The following is a 23,746-nucleotide window of genomic DNA, read 5'->3' on the forward strand; positions in this document are numbered from 1 at the left end:
AGCTCCTGGTGGCTGTGGAATTGCCACTGTGGATTTCTGCCTTTGTAGTATTTGGTGGCAGCTGTGACCTCATCAGGACTTTTCTTTGAATAGGTCCACTTTCTTCTTCTTCTTTAAAAAAAATATTTTATTGCTTTTTTACAGAGAGGAAGGGAGAGGGATAGAGAGTTAGAAACATCAGTGAGAGAGAAACATCGATCAGCTGCTTCCTGCACACCTCCTAACTTGGGATGTGCCCACAACCAAGATGCACGCCCTTGACCGGAATCAAACCTGGGACCTTTCAGTCTGCAGGCTGACGCTCTATCCACTGAGCCAAACTGACTAGAGTTCCATTTTTTTCTTAAATTAGTCAGAGGTGGGTGCTCTCTGGTAAGAACTCTGATTCATACGGACACAACTCAGCAGGGATCTCCCAGGGCAGACAAAACCATCACCTCCTCATTCCAGCGGCCATGCTTCTATCAATGCAGCCTATACCTAAATGCACTCTTCTAAGCGACCGCATCACACAGCTGACTTCCATTAAACTAAAACCCTCCCATCGCAGGGGCAGGGATTCATTCCCTGGCCTCAGGGAATTTTTTAGAAAAACAGACTTCATGTACTTTCATCATGTTCAACAGAAAACAATGTCTGAACTTCCCTGACATCCCCAATGTATGAGAGGGGTGCCTCTGAAGTGCTGAACATGCAGTCATTCCCTTGACAAGGAAAGAAAATAATGAGGGGTTGTAGATACAATCCTGCCACTCCTCTGTCCCCACGGCACAGGGCTGACACGTCTCAAGGTCACCTGGGAGCCATTGTAGGCCAGATGTTTCATTCATTCCTCTTCCCTATCAGAGTGTGGTGAGGTGAACATTAAGCAACGGCCATCTTCGATGGTTTCCTCCTGGGTATCCCTACCACCCTCAGGGTGCTCTGGGCATGCAGAAAGACACCTCCTAAAAGTCTTAAGACAAACAAGAACACCCTGCTTTTCTTCTATTGCCAACCCTGAACAATAAGAAGGGAGAAGCCAAAACCAGTTTGGCTCAGTGGATGGAGTGTCGGCCTGTGGACTGAAGGGTTCCAGTCAAGCACATGTGCCTTGGTTGCGGGCACATCCCCATTGAGGGGTGTGCAGGAGGCAGCGGATCAATGTTTCTCTATTGATGTTTCTAACTCTCAATCCCTTTTCCTTCCTTTCTGTAAAAAAAAAAAAAAAAAAATCAATAAAATATATTAAAAAAAAAGGGGGGGGGGGTTTGAGTACTCAATGCCACAGCAGAAAGGCGGGCCCCTCTGACATTTGATATTTGGTTCTGTTGACTAATATTTGGTTCTGTTGACTAATGAATTTGCTGACCACTGTCTTACACCATCTGTGAAACGTCTGGAAATTGGTCAATCACAGAAAGACCCTGTTGCAGAAATGAAGGACCATTTAGCCCAGGTGGGAGCAGTAGACCTCAGGGACCCATCATGAACACCCAGCTGTGGGCCTAACATCATGGGGCAGTCTCAGCTCCATGCTGGACAGGACCAGGAAGTTATGTCCAGCTTTCAAGAGACACACTTGTTTTCTGGAGCGATGACCAGAGAGTCAGCTGCCAAAACCAAGCTGCCTCACCACCAAGCTTCCTGACAAGTTCATGTATTTGGTCCAACTGAGATGGGACCCTGCCTGGGCAATATTACTCAGAACAAAAAAGGGACAGATTCTTAATACATGCAACATCTGTGGATGAGTCTCAAGGTCCTTGTGCTGAGGAAGGCCATCTACTCTATGCTTCCATTTATGTAACACCAGAGACCTGGTGCACGAATTTGTGCATCAGTGGGGCCTCTCAGCCTGGCTTGTGGGATCAGGTCAAAACTGGCTCATCCGACATCCCCCCAGGGGTCCCGAATTGTGAGATGGCACAGGCTAGGCTGAGGGATCCCACCAGAGCATGATTGGGCTGGAAAGTGACATGAGAGGTTGGCCAGCCAGGGAGGGACCAGCCCATCTTTCTCAGTCCTGATCAGCTGGACCCCAGCAGCAAGCTAACCTACCGATTGGAGCATCTGCCCCCTGGTGGTCAGTACATGTCAACTCGCTAGTGGTTGAGCGGCCTTAGCATATCAGTAGCATATAACTCTTTGATTGGCTGAACGGATGACTGGATGACTGGACATTTAGTATATGAGGCTTTTATTATAGAGGATTCTCAGAATGCCTAAATGCCAGGGATAGGGAAGGTGTATGTGGAAGGGGTTTGGAGAGGCTATAAAGGGGCAGCATGAGGGAGGTCTTTGTGATGGGGTAGTGATTGTGGTGGCTAAACACATCTCCATATGTCATCAAATGGCGGAGAAATAGACGCATTCATTGCATCAACATCATTTTCCTGGTTTTGATATTGCACTGGACTGGACATTGGGGGGAATTGGGTGAAGCGTACATGGGACCTCAACATACTATCTTTGCAGCTTCCTGTGAATCTATAGTTATTTAAAAACAAAAGAACAGCCGAAGCCGGTTTGGCTCAGTGGTAGAGCGTTGGTCTGCAGACTGAAAGGTCCCAGGTTCAATTCCGGTCAAGGGCAGTACATTGGTTGCGGGCACATCCCCGGTAGGGGGTGTGCAAGAGGCAGCTGGTCGATGTTTCTCTCTCATTGACGGTTCTAGCTCTCTATCTCTCTCCCTTCCTCTCTGTAAAAAAATCAATAAAATATATTAAAAACAAACAAATAAAAACACAAAAGAACAAAACAAAAAGAAGATGGTAGTCACAAGGCCATCATCTGGTGAGATGCATCCTCATAAAAAAATATCCTTGGAGCCTTTTTTTAAGGCTTTTATTTGAATTCCTGCCTATTTTACTGAAAACATTGTAGACAGAGGTCTGTTTTACTAAGCCCTCCTGAATGTCCTATCACATGTGCACAGTGCTCTTATTCACGAACGTATTCCAGGCACACAGAACATCAGCCAGAAAACTAATTCTGAGTGGAAACAGGTTCAGAATGGAGGAGAGGGCTGGCCACGGTCACCCAAGCAGCCGACGCAGCCACAGGGCCAGGGGTGACACCTGGTCCCAGTCCAGAGCCCCTCTGTGACGCCATCCGCCTCCTCCCTGGGCAGCCCTCCGTCCCAGAGGTGTGAGATGGCATTAAGATTCTACACTCATCCGAAGGAAAGTTAAGCCTACAAAACAACATCTGAAGAGCATACCAATGCTACCAGGACATCTCTTTTAATTGCCTATTCATGCAGACAGATTGTCTTTTCACATTCAGAGCTAAACTTGGAGATGTGTCCTTCTGCGGGGCCCTTGCTATCTGACTGCCTCATCAGGAAGGGGAGCTCATGTGCGATGTGATTGCTGGGCGCCCGTTCTATTTTTTCCCACCGAGAGGAAGTTTAAAATCTGCTGGGTTATTTATTTTATTTTTTTCCCCCTGCTGGGTCATTTTTAAAGAGGGTGAAAAAATAGGCATGATACGGGTTTCTGCGGTGGCCCTGTCTGGAGGCACGTGCTGCTGCTGGGCTCAAGGGATTGGCCAGTGTCGGGGAGGGGCCCAGAGGTGATAGGAAGTTTCACCAGGGAGGTCTCTCAAGGGAGGGGTGGGGAGTGAGTGTCATGCACTCAAGTGGCAGAGAAGGTCACGGGCCTGGCTTCGGACCTGAGACAGTGATCCTGGGTTTCTCTGGAGTTGACATCTAGCAGTTGGTTTCCTTTGGGGATTTGTGACGCCCTCCCCCCCAACCCCCCGTCCTTTTCTGAAGGGCCATGGTCCCCAGTTCTGAACTGAAAGTCGGGGCTCTAGTGGGTCTGGGACCTGCTCAGTCATTTGTGGGGCTTTGAGCTTCAGACTCATGTCATAAGTGTCACAAATGTGTCTCACATTCCTGAGTCGATGAGGCGTTTGGGAGAGCGACTGCTTGCAACTGTAATTTAGGAAACATTAGGGAAATGCAAATTAATACCATAAAGAGCTACCATCCCAAACCAGCCAGAATGGCTATTACAAAAAGGTCAATAAATAACACATCGGCTAGGATGTGGACAAAGAGAACCCTGTGTCCTGAGGGAGGGACTGCAGATCGGTGCAGCCACCATGGGAAGCAGTGTGGCAATTCCTTGAAAAACTAAAAGTAGATCAACCATTTGACCCAGCAATTCCACTTCTGGGTATTTATCCAAAGAATTGGAAGAGACTTTTGCACTCCCATGTTCATTGCAGTGTTATTTGTAACAGTCAAAATATGGAAGGAACAGATAAATGGGTTAGGAAGATAGCGCACGTGAAAACACACACACACACACACACACACACACAGGAACATCACACAGCAAAAACGAAGGAAATCTCGCCATGGATAACAACCCAGGTGGACCTAGAAGATATTACACTAAGTGAAATAAGTCAGGCAAAGACAAATACCATATGGTTTCACTTATATGTGGAATCTTAAACAAAACACTCAGAGAAACAGAGACCAGAAGGGGGTTTTGGGGGTGAAAAGGTGAAGGGGAATGTAGTCAGTAATATTGTGATAAGTTATACGGTGACAGATGATCTTTAGGATTAATGGGTGACCACATCATAAGGTATAAAAATGTTGAATCGCTATGCTGACACCTGAAACTAATATAACCAATATAAGGATGTGTGCCGACTAAATACTTAAAAAAAAAAAAAATTAAAAAGAAGAGTTCACGTGCCTATACAAAGGATGCGCGGTTTGGGAAAATCATTTCTTTTAATGACAGAGAAAGCACACCGAACTAGAACAGAAGCCCGTCAGGAGTTGCCACGGTACCAGTCAATGCGATAGCATTAGGCAGTAACAGGAAGTCCGTCGCGGATAAGGGAACATCCACCCGGCATCTCTGAGCACACGCAGGAGGCAGGAGATGGCGACAGGTCACACAGGTGCTGTGTGTTTGTCACCAGGACCCCTCTGCAGTACCTTTTCCTTCCTTGTGGATGCTTGTAGGGCCTGAGGAGGTTTGCAAAGGACCAGGCGGAAGAGAGGCCTTACATAGGGGCATCACAGGAGAACCAACACTGAAGACAGACGTGGCCCGGGTTCTCCACGGACACCCCATGAGACAGAGCACGACACTGGTCCTCTGAACAGTGGCTCAGGGAGCAGGTATGATAGACGAACAGCAGCTCCCTTGAAACTCAGACTCTGCACAGGGCTTTCCCAAAGGCATGCTAGGAAATAGGTTTGTCCATGAAACTTGGCCATCCTGAGGGGTAAAAGTCATTCCTCCCAGTTTCCACTGCATGGAGCAAAGGGAAGGACAAGAACAGAGGCAGCAACTCCGACATTATTTGGAATATTGTGGCACTTGACCCATCACTGTTGCTTATAATATATGGCAGAGCAAATGGAACCCTGTGGATAGAAACTTTCATTATAGATAACCCTATACTGTACACTCTCCAAATACAGAAAGAAGCTGTCCTATCATATAGGTTTCCTCTTGAAAAATAATCTAACATAGTCATAGGCTCTGGCTAGTAACAAACTATTAACATCTTCTGAGAATACAGAGAAAACTCTGGAAGTACTAGTAAATCCTCTGACGTGCTTTCCTCTCCCCCATTCCCCGCCCCCCAATCAGCATCATCTATGAACACATATGTGCAAAAGCATCCCAGAATCATTCATCATTAGGAAAAGAAATGGACACGTCCGTTTCAACCAATGGACTTTTAGCAGGAAGTGATGGAATATGTGTGTGTATTTTTTTACCTTGGCAAAAACGAAGCACAAACATAACATTTCGCAGGTGCGGCCCATGCAAATGCATGTTTTCTTATGTGGGGCTAATTCCAATCTCACCCCGAAACCACAACTAGCATGCAGGCTGTTTTCAACTACTGAGTGAGAGAGAACTATTGGCAGTGCACCTCTTGTGTGTAACCGAGATCACTAAGGCAGGAGTATGATTTCACCTTGGATAGAATATCAGCAATATCTTGTCAGATGCAGATTTAAACAGTATAGACCTGTTGTCTTACTGTTGTTGTTTTTTTAAAGGAAAAAAAAAAATCTCAAAACACAGATCCCTAAACACAATTCAGTTGAAAATGAACTGTTATGCTTTTAGAAATATATGTTAAACTACAGGCTGCCCTGTGTGTGTGTGTGTGTGTGTGTGTGTGTGTGTGTGTGTGTGTTTTAATGAACATTTTAAAAAGTTCCCACCCCTAAAAATTTGTCAAATGATTTCTTCGTTGTTGGTAACAGTCTCACCCATCTGCAATCAGGGTTGACTCTTGCTCAACTGTGGCTGCTACGGTCCTTCCCGTGCAACAAAACTCTCTGCAGTTAGGTGTCCCAGCTGCCCACCTAGAACCCGGATGACCTGTGGTCCCCAGTCCATCCTTCTGACAGTGGTCCCCCCAACAGATGCTCAGCGACCCAGCGGCGCCTTTGGATGGGGTTAGCTTGGCAGCCCCTGGTTGGCCTTCAAGCTCTGGACCCAGCTGCGCCCTGCTCTGCAGACCAGCAGGATGTCCTCTGTTGTTCAACAGGGACCCGTGGAGCTGAATTTGCTTCTTCAAGGGGATCCGAGGCAGTGGAGGCAGCTCCCAGGCCCAGGAGAAAGCAGACGCCGGGTGAAACGTGTGTCTGTGTGGAGCCAGCGCTGCCGGAGCACTGGGACGTCCCGGGGAGTGGTCCCTGCACTGGGCGCCTCACACGATGGAGCCTTTGGAAGACGACAAGTGGATGGACTGAATCCTGATGGCCAACGTCCTCTGTAAGTCCTGGAGCACATCCTGGCCCGCGCCTTCGCTGTTCTTGTCGTAGAGGAGCTGCTTGAAGGCTTCGTTCTCAATGAGGACCACCATGTTTTTGAGAAAGTAGCCTTCACAGTATGCGGAGAGCTCGGTGACTCCAAGGAACTGCGGGGAGTGGAGAAGAAGCGGGAGATGGTTATGGTTCTGAGATGCACCCCATGGCTTCCCTAGGGTAATAACGGTGGATACCTATCACGGTAGGTCAGTAGTCCGCAAACTGCGGCTCACGAGCCACATACGGTTTGCTGCTCTGTTGACTAATGAGTTTGCTGATCACTGGGATAGGGGCTTAATCGCAGGGATCAACAACAGCCTGTAGTTATTGGAATGGAGAGTCTAGGTCAGTGGTCGGCAAACTCATTCGTCAGCAGAGCGGCAAACCGCGGCTGCAGTTTGCTGACCACTGTGGTAGGTGGACTGTGAATGTGGCCCTGCTCCTCCACCCTTGGCTATCGTCACACTCTTTGAAGCTTCTTCATCAAAGGGCTGTCTCTTGAGCTTGTGACCTGCTCAGGCCCACGGAACATGGCAGAAGGGAGAGTCACCAGCTCTGAGCTACATTCACGTGGCAGGGTGCTCTTTCTCTCAGAACCCGGCCTCTGCCACGAAAACAAGCCCGAGCCAGCCGGTCTGGAGGTGAGTGACCACGTAAGACCGAGTAGAGTCAACCCAGCTGTCCCAGCTGAGACCTCTGACAGCAACAGGGTCCAACCAGGATCAGCCAAGCCAGGCAAGATCAACCAGCCAGCTGACCTCAGAAGCGAGTCCCACTGAGACCAGAATCTTCCAGCCTGGCTGGCGACTCTTGTATACAATGAGATAAGCGCTCACGGTTGCAGCCCCTGGGTTTTGTGTTTCTTCGTAACACTATAGATCACTGGCACTCGAATGGAGTTGTAGACACAATCCTAAGGTTGTGACAAGTATTAACCCATTTAATTCTCACAACAATTCTATGTCTTTAGGGCAGGGGTGATTTTTGCCTCCCAGGAGACAATGGGAAAAGCCTAGAGCTGTTTTTGGTCATCACGAATGGGCTGGTGATGGTGTGTGTACCACTGGCATTTAACGGGTAGAAGCTATGGTGAACATCCCTAAGACGGGCAGTCCCCCAGCGAAGAGTTGTGCAGACTGAACTTTCGGTAGTGAACTTGAGAAACTGGTCTAGAGACGCGGTTCCTGATAGACTACATCAGGACAGGAGGCACTTTGAAAGCCTGGCTCACTATTAGGAGCCCAAGCAGAAGGCATGGCGTTTGGCAGACTCTTCATGTTTGTGGAATGTGTGAACAAATGGTTAACTCTCAGAGCAGGGAAATGAACAGCAATCATTTATTGAGAGCTTACAATGTGCTGGGCACTTGCTAGGCATTTCCCAGGCATCATCCCATTGGATTCTCAAATTTCATGGACTAGGAAATGGAGAGATTTTTTTTTTTTAAAGGCTGTGTCCTGCCTGAACCGGTTTGGCTCAGTGGATAGAGCGTCGGCCTGCAGACTGAAGGGTCCCAGGTTCGATTCTGGTCCTTGGTTGCAAGCACATCCCTAATAGGGAGTGTGCAGGAGGCAGTTGATCGGTGTTTCTCTCTCATCGATGTTTCTAACTCTCTATCCCTCTCCCCTCCTCTCTGTAAAAAATCAATAATAATAATAATAAAAAAGTCTGTGTCCTGAGAAACCAGATTTTGGTAAAACTGTTACTTAACCAAAACACCCAGTGCTGTGTGTGTGTGTGTGTGTGTGTGTGTGTGGGCGCGCGCGCACGCTTGCATGCACACACGTGCATGTGTGAAGTAAGTAGCCTGTTGTACCTTTGATTTACTGATGACCAATCAGAAAATATTTTTTTTAGTATCAAGGATCTTTGCAAACATTTCAAGCAATTTTTAGGCCACACAGTAAACCCAAAGTTAAGAACCTGTGCTTTGGAGTCAGACAAATCTAGGTTTACATGCCTGGGTACATACCCCAGAGAACTGAAACCAGGGGCGCAAACACAGGGTTTGTCCGCCACGTTCACAGCAGCATTATTCACAATAGCCAAAAGGTGGGAGCAGCCTAAATGTCAATGGTGGATGAGTGGATAAACACCATCATTCAGCCTTAAAAGGGAAGGAAACTCTGGCACATGTCGAGACATGGGTGAACCATGAGGACACGGTGCTAAGTGAAAGAAGCCAGTCGCACAAGGACAAATACTGTGTGACTCCACTTCCATGAGATCCCTAGAACAGACTCACAGAAAGTAAAATGGTGGTTTTTGGCGGCTGGGTGGAGAGGGACACGGGAGTTAGTGTTTAATGGGTACAGAGTGTCAATGTGAGAAGAAAAATCTGGAGATGGGAGGGTGGTGATGGCTGCATAGCAATGTGAATGGACTTAATGGCACTGAACTGCACATTTAGAAATGGTTAAAATGTGTGCTGCATGTTACATACATTTTACCACACTAAGAATACAACAACCCCTCAGCAACCGCTGTGTGGCCTTAAGCAAGTCGCTTAACCTCTCTGTGCCTGTTTCCTTATGATGACATGGGACCGAGGATAGTGTTTATCTCTAAAAGGGTTGTGGTGAAGATGGAGAGAGGTGGTGCCACAAGGCTGTTGGCACAGGAGTCTGCCCATGAAAAGGAATCGTTGAATGTTGGTTTAAGACAGAAAATAACATCTCACACGTAACCCTGGTTTTTCCCGATGAGCCATGAGAGAATGACTCACACAGGATTTGCCTCCCTGCAGAGATGTGGATGTCAGAGGCAAGGATACTGAGCTCCAGTTACCCAAAGTTGTTTTGTTTGTTTTTAATGGATTCCTGGTCTTATCTCATTATTTCTTCCTGGCGAATGTGAATCCCCTGTGCTGAGCACAGAAAACAGCACGAAGTGGCACCTGGGATAATGAAGCCTCTCGGTCCCAGATCCCCTCGTGTGAGATGAACTAGATTAAAACCAGTGGGTCCCGAAGACTGGAGTGAAGACTGGCCTTGGCGCTGAAGTCACAACAGTCACCCTGGGAGCTCGTTAAAAACACAGGTTCCGCCCTGACCGGTTTGGCACACTGGATAGAGGGTCGGCTTGGGGACTGAGGGGACCCGGGTTCAATTCTGGTCAAGGGCATGTACCTTGGTTGCGGGCACATCCCCAGTGGGGGGTGTGCAAGAGACAGCTGATTGATGACTCTCATTGATGTTTCTAACTCTCTATCTCTCTCCCTTCCTCTCTGTACAAAATCAATAAAATATATTAAAAAACAAAAACAAACAAACAAAAAAACAAACAAAAAAAACACAGGTTCCGCCCTGACCGGTTTGGCTCCGTGGATAGAGCATCGGCCTGCGGACTCAAGGGTCCCAGGTTCAATTCCAATCAAGGGCATGAGAACCTGGCTGCTCGAGGTGAGGCTCCACCCAACTGTGGGGGCCGCCCCTGGGTGCCGGTCACCCCTGCGGGACCCAGTGGCCACCTGCAGCTGCAGCAGCCTGCACTGCGGGCACAGGCACTCGGTGAAAACCACCCTGCTTCGGGGATGTCTGGGTTCCCGCTTGCATTTGGAGGGGAGCGGGGAAGGGATGGGCATTATTCCAGAGCTGGGAGGGTGCAGGCTGGTCAGTCCTGGGGGAGCGGGCCAGCCTGGGCTCTGCCTGTCTGGGCCTGACTGTGCAGGGACACCTCGCCCGCGAGCATGCACGGTCAGCGCGGGCGGCCTGGGCGGCCCTTACCTTGGCGTGGTTGTAGATGTCCACGCAGTTGTCTGTGTTGATGCCTTTGGCACAGATAATCTCACAGTGTCGCTGCAGAGCCTCCAGCTGGAAAAACTTAGCCGCCGACAGGAGCTAGAATCCGTAAGAGAGCCCGTTAGAGGTTGGGAGGTGGAAGGAGAGGAAAACCCCCCTGCTCCCGAGGGGAAGGGACCGGGAGTACTGTGGGTCCGACACCTTCATTTTATTTTATTATTTTATTTTAATTTAAAATATATTTTTATTCATTTTTTACAGAGAGGAAGAGAGAGGGATAGAGAGTTAGCAACATCGATGAGAGAGAATCATTGATCTGCTGCCTCTTGCACACCCCCTACCAGGGATGTGCCTGCAACCAAGGTACATGCCCTTGACCGGAATGGAACCCAGGTCCTTTCAGTCCGCAGGCCGATGCTCTATCCACTGAGCCACACCAGTTTCGGCCAACACTTTCATTTTAAAGCGCAGAGGTGACACGGGAGGAATGAGACACAGAGGTGGAACTCTGTCGTGGGAGAGTTGGCTCTGGGGAAGGAGGGGCTGGGAGGGAGCCATAATCACATCTACTAGAGCAGGAGGCCAAGCAAAATGCCTAACACGGTTCTGCCTGGAAGCCAGGGTGAATGGCATTGGTTAGCCAGACGGATATGGACGTGGGTGGCTCCCTGTTCACCTAGGACTCCACTCAAGTACCACCTCCTCCGAGAAGCCCCCCCAGACTTCACCTCATCCCAGGTGGCCTCCCTCCATCTCCGCCCGTCCCCCACCACCCTGGCTTTCTCCTCAGCCCTGCTCACACCAGACATGATGTCATGCCCGTCGCCTCCAAGGGTCTGGGAGGGCTGGGATACTGTCTGTTGGCATCCCAGCCGGGGGAATGGCTGGCATAAGTGTGCTGAGGGACGGACAGGCATGGGGGAGGAGAATAAAGAGCTAAATCACTCGTCAAAGGGACTGCCTTTGGGGAAAGGCTTGGAGGGTTGGGGGTTGGGTGAACAGCTCTTTTTAATCAAACCCTTCGGTATTCTTTACATGACCTAAATATACGCTCACTATTTTGATTTGAAAAGAGTTTTTAAAAATGTTTACAGCCTGGTCAGTGTGGCTGAGTGGATTGAGTGTCGTCAATGCACCCAGAGATTGCTGGTTTGATTCCTTCCTAGTCAGGGCGCAGGCCTGGGTTGTGGGCTTGATCCCCAGTAGGGGGTGTGCAGGAGGCAGCCAATGGATGTTTCTCTCTTATTGATGTTTCTCTCTCTCTCTCTCTCTCTCTCTCTCTCTCTCTCTCTCTCTCTCCCCCTCTCAAGGCAATTAAAAGGGGAAAAACCCCCATAAAATTATGCCAGGACCCCATAAAATTGTGAAATAATTGAAAAAAAAAAAGTTTACAAAAGAGCCTGACTGTAGCCAGGGTCAGAGGGGCGGTCCGGAGAGACAGGAGAGTAACTTTCGGGGAGGAGGGCAAGGGGTGCCACTGAGGGCCGTTTACAAAGCACTTCATCCTGTCGCTCATTTACTCACGAAGCTTTCACGGAGTGAAAAAGGGATGAAGGGCCACCCAGTGAGGACACTGCTCTATGGCACCCACTCTGTGCCAGGCACCGTTCTGAGCACCTGATACACAGGAACTCTTAAAATCCTAAAACCCATTGAGGTAGAATTATCACCCCCCATTTTATAGGCGGGGAAACGGAGGCTCAGAGCAGTTAAGTACTTGTCCCAGCTCACACAGCTCTAAGGGGCAGAGCCTGGATTTAACCAGTCTGGCCCGGAGTCCATGCTTTAGCCAGTGGGTGGGGCAGCCTTGGGGACACCCTGTGGTGTTCTGATCTCTCTGCTCAGCCCGGGGCCTGGACTGCAGACACCTGAATGGGGTCCTGTGTCTGCTCAGGAGCAGAGTGCTCTGGGCTTTTGGTTCAAAACTTCCCCCTTGGAATCGGAAAACCAACGAGGGCTCCCCTTCCAGGAGGGGGCAGGGGAGATCCTGAGGCTGCCTTGCATTTTCTCTCGTGATAGAGCAGGGACAGGTTCCCGTCAGCGGGCTGAGTCCCCAAGGCAGATGGGAGTGAGGGGCGGCCGGGGTGCTGTGGGAGTGAGGGGCGGCCTGGGTGCTGTGGGAGTGAGGGGCGGCCGGGGTGCTGTGGGAGTGAGGGGCGGCCGGGGTGCTGCAGGGGTCAGGGGTGGCCATGGCACTGAGGGAGTGAGGGGCGGCCAACCTCAGAGAAACCAGGAGAGCTTGGGAGCCGGCTCCCAACCTCTGCTCAGGGCCGAGCTGGGACTGGAAGGCTGTCCTTAGATGACAGAATTCTCTTACAAATGACCAGGGACAAGGCATCAAGGACATTCCTGATGAGGACACGGAGCCCAGCTGTGCTTGCACTCAGCCTCCTCAGTAAATTTCCTCTGACCGCCCCCCCCCCCAACCACCTGCAAGCCGGTTAAAGCGGTTCCAGTGAAGGGCTTTTGCTAGTGCACCAAGCACCCCACCCTACCATGAAGAGTCAGACAGGACCCCCAAACCTGCATCCAAACGAAAACCCAACACGAGGTTCCCAGACCTGCCGACGTGTGCCATGCCCTGAGTTTACCCCGGGGCCCTCCATCCCCCCAACGCCACTGAGGATGCCTCACCTCCATGATCTCGTTGTTCTTAATGAGCAGCGACTCCGGGCCTCCGTAGTAGAGATACTGCATGACCAGCTGGAAGGAAGGACACAGCATGCGAGGTGTCAGCCACATAGACACAGGCATCTTAAAGACGCACTGACATCCATTCATCCTCCCAGAGTGTGAATCAAGGCCCAACCAACAACGACAACCCTGAGGGCTGCGGACCAAGCACTCAGTCCTGTTATCTCATCTACTAGGGGTTGGGGCATGGCCCTCCAAAGGCTGCTCCTCGGTGGAGGTCCCAGGCAAATGGCATTTACAGGGGCTGCCCCACGCCACCTTCAGATGCTGCCAGCACAAGCCTTTCCTGCAAGGAGGTGATTCGCACCGTCATTAGGCCGCACGGCCTGGCTGCAGAGCTGTTTTTCTTGGCAGCTGTCCACCTGCATGAAGCCAGGACTCAAGGGGCGCTTGCTCCTGCCCGCATGCATGATGTTAAGCGGGTCCGTCGGTCGGTCGGTCGGTCGGTCGGTTGTGGAGAGAGGAAATGCAAGGCAGCCTCACTTGCTAAAATCCTCCTGCCAGCATGGAAGCGAGGTGGACAGGTCCCTAGGAGTCTCATCCTGGGCTGGATTCAGCCCGACCACGTGGCCTATTTCAAGCCACAAATGAGGCTTTTCTTCTTTTATGGGGAGGAAGGCAGGCCAGAGCCCCCGGGGCCTGCTCCCTGCCCCTCCCAGGAGCTGGAGGCTCCTGTGGTCCGCAGGCCTTTCCCCTCAGAAGCAATCACAGGCCCCCACTGCTCTGGGCTGCGCCTTCCCCTGCACGGACTGGACTCGTACCCCGAGAATCTGTTGAGTTTGTTGAGTGCCTGTTGCATGGCAGGTTCTTATGTTACAAACCTCCGCCAGGAGGCTCCAGGCTCTGGAGGAGACTTGGGGCTCCAGAAATAGGGCTGCAAAGCCGATCCAGGAGTGAATTTCTATGAGCTGCAAGCAGGCCCTTGTGGGGCACGACACACGAATGGAGCATGGAGAGGGGTGGGAAAGGGGAGAAGGCTGCTGTGCCCCTCAGAGAGGCCGCACAAACCACAACCCGCCGTTCATGGCACTGACGTCCCCCAAGTGGGAAAGAGACAAGGTAAGGCCATCTGGCCTTCCACAAAGTCACGTTCCTTTGCTGCCTACATGAGGCTCCCGGGAGCTTCAGGTCAGGGTTCCAATGACCTTGGATTCCCTGCAGTCCACTGGCTCCTGGTCGCACTGGGTTCAACCAGTCCCGGGGCGTTCCCTGTCCCCCCTTTCTTAAGCCCTAAGCCTCCTTTCTATGGCTCCCCAACTTCTCAGCCTTCCACCTTTCAGCTGACGCCTCACCCAGGATGCCTTCCCTGATCCCCCTGGTCGGAGTTGTCACAGCACGTCGGCTCACGCCTCTCTCTCAGCCCCCCTCACGTTATACTATAATGAAGTCATTACCCAGAGTTCCTCCCTCTGGACTGGAAGTCCCCAGGAGAGGACCGTCTTTTACCCTGGGCCCTGGGTCCCAGCACAGGGTCAGGCACATAGTAGGTGTGAATGGATGGGCAGGGATGAATGGGTGGTGAACGGGAAGGGCAGTGTGAGGAGGGGGCCGGAGTGCAGGAGACGGATGGTTTGTTGCAGTGGCTAATCGACAGGCCAAGGACTGGAGGCCCCCCCCACCCCCCCACTCCCATGCCCTGGGCCCAGCCAGCAGGGCCTCACCTGGAAGATGGGGTACTTTACATAGCCGATCTCTATGCAGCTGCTGTCATTTGTGGGCTTGCTGGAGAGCAGCGCTTTGAACCTGAACAAGATCACAAGAAGAGAAAAAGACTCGCAAGCACACCCAGAGTGGCTCTTTATCTCCCGGCCCCTGACATACAGCAAGGACATCGGTCACAGATTTCTCACGTTAACCCTCCCGCTCCCTGTAGGATACTGAAATCCAATGTGAAGTTAAACCTCAACGTAAAAGAACAGTGTTGCTCTAGCCCCGTGGCCGACAAACTGCAGCTCAGGAGCCACATGCACTCTCTGGTCCCTGGAGTGTGGCTCTTCCACAAAATACCATGTGCGGGCGTGGTGCACGTACAGTGCCTGCGATGGAAACTTCGTGGCCCATGCGCAGAAATTGGTTTTCGGCTCTCAAAAGAAATTTCAATCGTTGTGCTGTGGATATCTGGCTCTGTTGACTAACGAGTTTGCCGACCACTGCTATAGCCAGTTTGGCTCAGTGGATAGAGCACCGGCCTGTGGACTGAAGGGTCCCAGGTTCGATTTTGGTCAAAGGCACGTGCCCGGGGTTGCAGGCTCGATCCCCCAGTAGGGGGCGTGCAGGAAGCAGCCAATCAGCGATTCTCTCTTATCACTGATGTTTCTCTCTCTCTCTCTCTCCTCTCTTCTCAATTAAAGAAAAAGAAATAAAGAAAGAAAAAAGAACAGCATCATTTTTCAAGCAGGTGGTTTGAAAAGAGTGAATGCCTTTGAAAACCCCATCTGTTCTGCGGGGTCTGCCACAAAGACTGCCTCCTCCAGGAGCCTTCCCTGAGCTCCTGCTTGATCCTCCGCTGCTCAGGGAATTCTCCAATCCCGCCGACCCCCTCCCAAACAAACCGCGGATCTGGCCAGCTGGGACTTCTACCCTTCCTGTGTCTGCTGCATCCTCAGAGCCCAAGCCTGACCGGTGCATTGTGGGTACTGAATCAACATCTGGTGACTACCTAAGGCTCCCCCACGGCTGACCTTCTGCCTGAGGTTTTAGATGCACTTTCCTGCCATCCACTAAACTATATACTCCCTGAGGGTATAGAACCTGCCACTGGAACACAACAGTACTCAATCTATTTAGGAATAAGCTCTGTTTCTTTTCTTTCTTTTCTTTTTTAAATTAAACTGTTTAATCTTGAAATAATTATAGATTTATAGAAGACGTGCAACGATAGTTCCTGCTTACCCTTCACCCAGTCCCCGCTGCTGCTAACGTCCTACACAGACAGCCATGGTCCCTTCGTCCAAAGCAAGAAATGAGCATGTTGCTATGCTACAATCAATGCCATCATGATATTGATCCATTTTTCAATAGTATCATAACTGAGAACTATGCAAGAGGCGGCATGTTTTTCTTGTGGTGGCAAAGCAGACATGTGGGGTTTGCCTTTTGTTTTGGGGGGGGAGGGGCACGCATCGTGGGTGTCAGGATGCCCTCAGGATCCAAGGGATGCTGGCCAGACATATTCCTTGGCAATAGTCCTGGAAGTAGGTTCTTGCCCTGGGGCCCGCCTCTTCCTCCTCATTTCAGCACCCCCCCCCACCCCCACCCCCCCGGCCCCGCCGTGACCCAGCCTCCCTCATCCTGGTCAGCTCCTTGGGCCATGTGGTTCCACATGGTCAACCCTTCTCACCTCCAACCAAAAGGAGGAGGAAGGGCAGTGGCGGAGCTGGCTGAGGGTGTCCGTCTGTTGTCGCCTCCACAGTCAGGGCAGAGGAAGGCTTCCAGGACCCGTGTAATTCGGTGGCTTATGCCAAAGTTCCCTGACATGTGGAGAGCAGGCATTTCCGGGAGGCTGTGTGTGAGGCTGTGCACGGAACAAGGCACCTGGCGGAGGGAGTGCAAACCTCATCCACGCTCTGCTCCCCCGCGCTGCTTGCAAAGCTCTCCCCACATGTGCCCTGTCTGCCTGGAGGCACAGGCGCCGAGTCACACAAAAGCGCTGGCTGCCGTTTATGCCGATGGCTGCCCACTATTTATTTATTTATTTATTTATTTCTTTCTTTCTTTCTTTCTTTCTTTCTTTCTTTCTTTCTTTCTTTCTTTCTTTCTATGTATCTATCTACATTTTTTTTTTTTTAAGAAAAAAAAACAGAACATGTGATTTACCATCTTAACCATTTTCAAGTGCACGGTCATGCTAATGTTATGTATGTTCCCATTGTTGCACAGCCAATCCGAGAACTCACCAGATGCTCATGAAACACTAGCTCCTCACTCCTCTGGCCCCCGGTCCCTAGCAAAAACTGCTGCTTCCCGTCTCTAAGGGTTCGACTCCTCTAGGACCACATATAAATGGAATCAAACAGCATCTGTCTTTTGTGACTGGCTTATTCCACTTTGCATAAGGTCCCCACGGTTCATCGGTGTTGTAGCCCGTGTCAGCACTGCCTGCCTTTGCGAGGCTGAACTGCACATGGGCACACCACATTGAGCTTATCCATCCGCCCACTGATGGATGGACACCTGGGCTGCTTCTATTTTCTGGCTATTGTGAATACTGTTGCTATGACACAATGCACAAATGCCCTGCACGCTTTCTTTCCTTTTTTTTTTTTTTTTAAATCCTCACCGAGGATATTTTTCCATTGATTTTTTAGAGAGTGGAAGGGAGGAGGAGAGACAGAGAGAGAAACCTGGACATGAGAGAAAGCCATTGATTGGTGGCCTCTCGCCCACACACCCTGGCAGAACCCTTCAGTCTGCAGGCCGATGCCCTCTCCACTGAGCCAGACCGGCGAGGGCTGCTCTGAACTCTTGAATCCTTGGTTTGGAGGAGATAATCTGCCCATCTGGTGGAGGTGCCCCCAGAATTGAACTTCAGAGCACAATAAAGCAGCAGCCACACTCGTCATTCACCTGCTCCCCAAGCGGACGGACGTACCTCGGAGAGGCTGTGAATAGCAGCACTCTGTGAGCATAGAACGGCCTTCCTTCCACCAGGAAGGTGACATCAGACATTTCTTTGTTGTTGAGGAAGTGAGGATCTGGAGGAGGAAAGGGGAACAAAGGCAGCTTTAGTGGAGAGAAGGGCGAAGCTTGGATTCCAGGGGATGCAATACCCATTGGTGAGACAGAGACCACACAGGAGCAAATCAGAGGAACATTCACATCACAGAAATCCAGTTTTCCCCAGGAAATCGTCCTAGGTTATTTGTAATTCAAGGTGGCACTTCCCCACAGAAGACTGAGCCACAGCCCCAGGTCAGGTAGCTTCCAGGTGAGAGAGGTAGACACCTGCCCACCTGGCCTTGAAGATTGTCCCTGCCCTGGTTTCCCGCCTCCTCCCTGGCTCAGTGTCCCCCTCCCTGCTGGGGGATGTGGGTGAGAAAAGCTGCCCCCTAGCCACCGTATTCCAGGTATTTTGAAGTCCAGGCCCTTCTTTCCCTGGGTCAGTGACAAAGGAGCCGGTCTCCTGACTCACTTCCAATCCTATCCTATCTAATAAAAGGTTAATATGCAAATCGACTTAGCAGCAGAATAATCAGTCGCTATGACATCCACTGACCACCAGGGGGCAGATGCTCAATGCAGGAGCTGCCCAGGGGTGATCAGTGTGCTTCCACAGCGGGAGCACTGCTCAGCCAGAAGCCGGGCTCACAGCTGGGCAGCACAGTGGCGGTGGCGGGAGCCTCTCTCACCTCTTCGGCAGCACTAAGGATGTTCCATGGGGAGAGGGCCTAAGACCTCAGTTGGACACCCCCTGAGGGTGCAGGCCGGGCTGAGGGACCCACCCCTCAGTGCATGAATTTCATGCACCGGGCCTCTAGTAAGAACAGACGATAGAACCAGTACTTATGGGGCGCTCACAATGTGCCAGGCACTGTGCAAGCTGGTCTAACACATGCCAGCTCCTTCATTCCTGAAGGGTAGGTGTGCATTTGAAGAAACTGAGGCACGGATAGTTACAGTGACCTGCTCAAGTTGGTGACAGGTGGGGGGAACCACCTGGTGCAGCCTCACCACCACCGTGTACCCACTCTTTGCCTCTCCCTCCGGCCTGCACACTGGTGGGGTGGAACCCTGCCTGTCCTTTCCTCTGTCTCTGCCTCAGGAAGGTGGTAGAGTATAGTCAGTACGTGGGCTCTCAAGCCAGAAATCTCAGAGACCTTGGGGCAAGTTACTGACCCACTTCGTGCCTCAGTTTCCACTCTTATAATGGGAATAGTAATCCCATTATATCCTGACATCAGAGAGTCATAGTGAGCATTCCATAAACTAATTCATGTGAAGCGTACATTAATGGCTGACACATACTGCCCCTCAGGGTTAGCTGGACAACTAGATGCTCAGTGAGCGCTTTTTGAACGAATGAAAGCGTGCTCTGGCCATTGCTTTAGAGTCATGTTGTTGGAGCTTGTCCAATTAACAGCTTAGGCCCCCCCCCCCCCCCCCCCCCCTGACCCGGCGCTGACCAACATGAGCTGGCTTCTGGCTGAGCAACACTCCCCCTGTGGAAGCACACTGACCACCAGGGGGAAGCACCTGCATGGAATGTCTGCCCCCTGGTGGTCAGTGAGCATCAATACAACTGGTCGTTCTGCTGTTAGGGTCAATTTGCATATTACCCTTTTCTTATATAGGATTATACATATATTCTACCTTTTTTATTCCTCCCCCCGCCCCAATATTGTGAGCTTTGAGCCTCTCAGGCCTGCCTTCCTTTTCTTGTTCTAACCCTTGGAATTCCAAGGCTTGGCAAGAAAACGAGGACCTTAAAATTGCTGATGGAAGAAATCTCAGCAAGTTCAGGAGAAAAAAAAAACAAAAACCTCTTCCTTTCCTATAGCTACAGGAAAGCAGAATTTATGCTGTGTCATTAAAACAGCCCTTGCAAATATTCGCTCTATCAAGGGTGTCTTGTAAGACACCTAGATGTCAGATTATTGCTACGTTGTAAAGCCTCTTTATTTGATAGGTCCTTATAATTTGTTGCACTTAGAATATCTTAATTAACACGTTTTCTACAAGGTGTTAATGACTTGTGGTTTGGGCACATCTTGGTTGGCTCATAGGAACGGGTGTTTCAAAAGTAGTGGTTTTGCTAAAGAGTAGAATTTTCAGATGCTTCCATTGACCAAATATCTCCCAGTCTTTGCAGGAAAAGGAACTAGGAAGCAGGAAAGTCCCTCAGTCTCCACTGAAAAAGGAACCCTTTAATATTGAGATGTTAGAGCAGCTTTAATATTTTATGGCTTCCTGTGCAGCCAGGAGATGGGCCCCGGTAACAGAAGGCTCCTGGGTCAGGTTTCAGAGTGGCCGCCGGTACTTCTTTGCCTTTTTTTATTCTGGTCCAGTCATCCGGCAGCAGCAGCCCCAGGATCCTCCGAATGAAATCAGTGCCTGATGGAAAGGTTTCTCCTGGAAAATCCAGAAGCGAAAACCACAGATGGATGGGATTAGGGCTTCCGGGGACCCAGTGCAGACCCCAGTGCCTGCCTCCTGGGGTGGCCCGAGGATAACTTGAAATAGGGGCGGCCAAGGGCTGGGACAGCTCAATGCAAGTGTCTGAGAAGAACAGAAGTGAGGAGTCAGGGCATCCCGTCTCCTCAGCTCAGGTATGTTTCCTGTGTGTGCATGTGCATGCACGCGTGTGTGTGTGGAGGGAGGTCTGGCTCCCCTCCCCTCCTGACTGCCTGTACTGGACTGCATTAGAGGCACACCATGGCCTGTCACCGTCCTCTGCTCGTCCCTCCTCAGGGAGTGCTGGGGAGAGCTGCCATGCACAGCTCAGGCTTCTTTCATTATTTTTTACTCCAATATTGGTTTTATTATATTATAAAAAAGAAAAAAATTCTTACATATGAGACTCCCCCCCCTCCCGCCCTTAACATTTCCTATTTTATTACATTAAATATTTTGTATTAGTTTCCGATGTACAGCATAGTGGTAGACAGTCATGTACCTTACAAAGCGGTCCCCCCGGTATTTCCAGTACCCACCTGGCCCCACCTGGTCATCACCATGGTCCCTGTGCTGTGCGACGTCTCCACGACTGTTTGGTAACGGCCAGCGTGTACTTCGTAATCCCTTTGTTTTTCACCCAGTCCCCCAACCCGCCTTCCGGCCGGCAACCCTCAGTCTGCTCTCTACATCTCTGAGCCTGTTTCTGTTTTGTTTGTTCGTCTATTTTGTTCTTTTGATGCCACATAGAAGTGAAGTCATATGGTATTTGTCTTCCTCTGACTAATATATTTCACTTAGCATAACACCCTCTAGGTTCATGCATCCTGTTGCACTCGATAAGACTTTGTTCTTTTATTATGGCTGAGTAATATTCCATTGTCTATATGTACCACAGCTTTTTTTTTTTTTTTTTTTTTTTTTTAAACACACAAACAAACAAAACTACTTATCTATTGACTAGAGGCCCGATGCACGAAATTCATGCAAGGGGCTTGGCCTCTGAAGCTGCAGTAGCTTGCCTTGACCCTCGCAGCCTGGGCTTTGTCCAGAAGGTTGCCTGGAAGGATGTCAAGAAGGTGGTTTGGCTGTCCGGTCTAATTAGCATATTATGTTTTTTATTACTGTGGATGGGCACTTGGGTTGCTTTCAGAACCTACCTGTCTGCAGGGTCCAGAGACCTTCTTGCTGCCACTGCCTGTACGCTTTCAATTGCCGTATTTTTTGGACCATAAGACGCACTTTTTTTCCCCCAGAAGTGGGGGGGAAAAGTCCCTGCGTCTTATGGTCCAAATATAGCCTACACATATACTTTAAAAAAAAAGTTTTTTTACTTGCCCGGCTCTGTGTGGTCTCTGTGTGCTTGTCCGGCTCTAAAATGGTTCTAAATGCTGCTGTTTACTTTACAGGGTTGATTACATGTGTTTATGACTGTGATGTTGGGTTTTAATGCACATAAAATATTTTAGGACACTGTTTGTTTCAGAATCTTTTTTTCTTCATTTCCCTTCTCTAAAAACTGGTGCGTCTTATGGTCCAGAGCGTCTTATGGTCCGAAAAATACGGTAGGTTACAGGCAGCGAAAGGTAGGTGCTCTGATCTACCTTCTCCTAAGGCACAGCCTTCGGTTTCATCACGTAATCAAGGTGCCGTCCTGACCTCCACCTGCCTGTTTCCAGTATCTATCTTGTTGGCCCTCGAACAGTCCCCACCCTTCCTTACAGCGTTTACTTCTTCCCCGTCCTGAACTCACACACTCACCCAGGCGCGAGGTCTGCTTCCGCTTGATCTCTGTGAGCTTGGGGATGGGGTAGGGCCCGTAGCAGTGGGTGAAGATGATACACAGCTGCTGGCTGATCACTTCGTTCTGCGGAAGAGAGAGAACAGCGCACCTTGCTGGGGGCTGTGCACAACCTCAGGCCAGTTGTTGCCGGAACGCGCTCCCCAAGGGAGAGAAGCCCACAGACCGACCTCAGGGCCCAAGAGCGCTCCCCCTGGACATCACTCACCCCGATTGCCCGGCAGCCCCTGGAGCTGCCAGCTTGTTTGTCGATATTTCCACGGGCTCATTGGCAAAAGCTTCCTTTGGAATGAAGCCCTTTTCTCTTGCTCTAATCATTTCCTACCCATGGGAAAGCAGGTTTGGTAACTCCTGAGATGGAAAGTAAGTTTTCACCTCAAACCTACTGTGGCCACCACTCCTAAGTCCTGGAAGCTGCTCATCAGCCTTAGAAGACCAGCAGAAGGCCCTCCTGATCCCGTGACGGTGTCGCCACTGCCGAGACTCAGGTGGTCCTGATTCAGCTTTCCTAGAACTGGATTCTGGTGCTGAGGCCTGTCCAGATCAGGGTGCTCAGATGAATCATTTCTCTCCCCACCCCCCCAAAAAAAAATAAATAAAAGGGAGGGGGGAGTCCTGCGGTGCAGAATGTCAGCTGCCCCTGGCTGCTCAGGGGCCAAGGAACCTGCTGCGAATGGAGCCATGAACTCCATGTTTCTCCTCCTCCCCCACCCGGCTCGCTGCTGTTCACAAGTCTCCCCTCAGCAGCAGGTGCACAGGAGGGAAGCCACACATCACAGTATGGGGGTGCTTTTTGAGTGAAGGGGTTGACACTTGGGTAAGGTGACCAGACGTCCCAATTTTTAACCATTTGTCCCACGGTGTTTTAAAAAAAGTCCCGATTTTTTCAAAAAATCGAGACTTTTTTTAAAACGCCGTGGGACAAATGGTTAGAAATCGGGACTGTCCCGCCAAAAGCGGGACGTCTGGTCACCTTACACTTGGGGCTCAAGGGGGGAGTTAGGTAGAAAGACACAATCTATTTTAAAAGTAGGTTACCACACAGTCTGTAGCATGTATTTTTTGAAATAAAGCCCCACATATGTATTTAGATGGACAGATCCTGACAGAGAAAGGCCGGGGAGAATGGAGCCGCTGCCTCCTGTCGGATGAGAAGCTTTCTTTTTAGCTCCCTGTGCACACCCGGCCCAGGGAGTTTTATTTTCTGCAACAAACAACTGTTTGCAATAAAACCAACAAATACTATTTTTGACTTTAAACGATGGGGCTGGGGTGTCCGTGGTTCCAGCCCGTCGGGGGACTGTTCCGCTGTGCGCCTGAAGCGGGAGGGTACCGCTCAGCACATGAAAAACAGTCCAGCCCTTTGATTCCGCGGAATGAGATCCCAAAAGGCACCTCATCGCTTCAGACGGATGATCCCCGGAGGAGCCGGAGGGGACGCGCTCATCCTGCTTCTGAAGAGGAGGCCTGATAAACAAGGACATGAAATGCTCCTTCCTGTCGCCCTCGCACAGGGACTGCCTCTCTCCTGGCTTCATGCAGCGGGTCTCCAGGGGGCTCCCCATGCCACACCGTTAGCGTCACCCGGAGCCTGTTAGGAATGCCCACCCTCAG

General features: G+C 50.6%; 1 protein-coding gene across 8 annotated transcripts in view; it reads right to left on the reverse strand.

Annotated features, from left to right (window-relative positions):
* Nucleotides 1-4,716: 4,716 nt before the first annotated feature.
* BTBD11 (BTB domain containing 11) overlaps nt 4,717-23,746 on the reverse strand; it is a 232,748-nt gene continuing 213,718 nt past the window's right edge. For 5 of the 8 annotated variants that reach the window (XM_045587552.1, XM_036457443.2, XM_036457442.2 and 2 more), the window contains 6 exons: nt 22,093-22,198; nt 17,813-17,915; nt 14,883-14,964; nt 13,162-13,230; nt 10,513-10,626; nt 4,717-6,897 (listed from right to left, as the gene is read on the reverse strand). In XM_045587552.1, coding sequence (XP_045443508.1) covers nt 6,688-6,897; nt 10,513-10,626; nt 13,162-13,230; nt 14,883-14,964; nt 17,813-17,915; nt 22,093-22,198 — 684 coding nt within the window. In that variant the 3' untranslated portion in view covers nt 4,717-6,687. The other 3 variants (XM_036457444.2, XM_036457445.2, XM_045587553.1) reach the window with 3 other exon arrangements.

This window comes from Pipistrellus kuhlii, unplaced genomic scaffold (genome assembly GCF_014108245.1).
Source record: "Pipistrellus kuhlii isolate mPipKuh1 unplaced genomic scaffold, mPipKuh1.p scaffold_m20_p_3, whole genome shotgun sequence".
NCBI classification, from domain to species: domain Eukaryota; kingdom Metazoa; phylum Chordata; class Mammalia; order Chiroptera; family Vespertilionidae; genus Pipistrellus; species Pipistrellus kuhlii.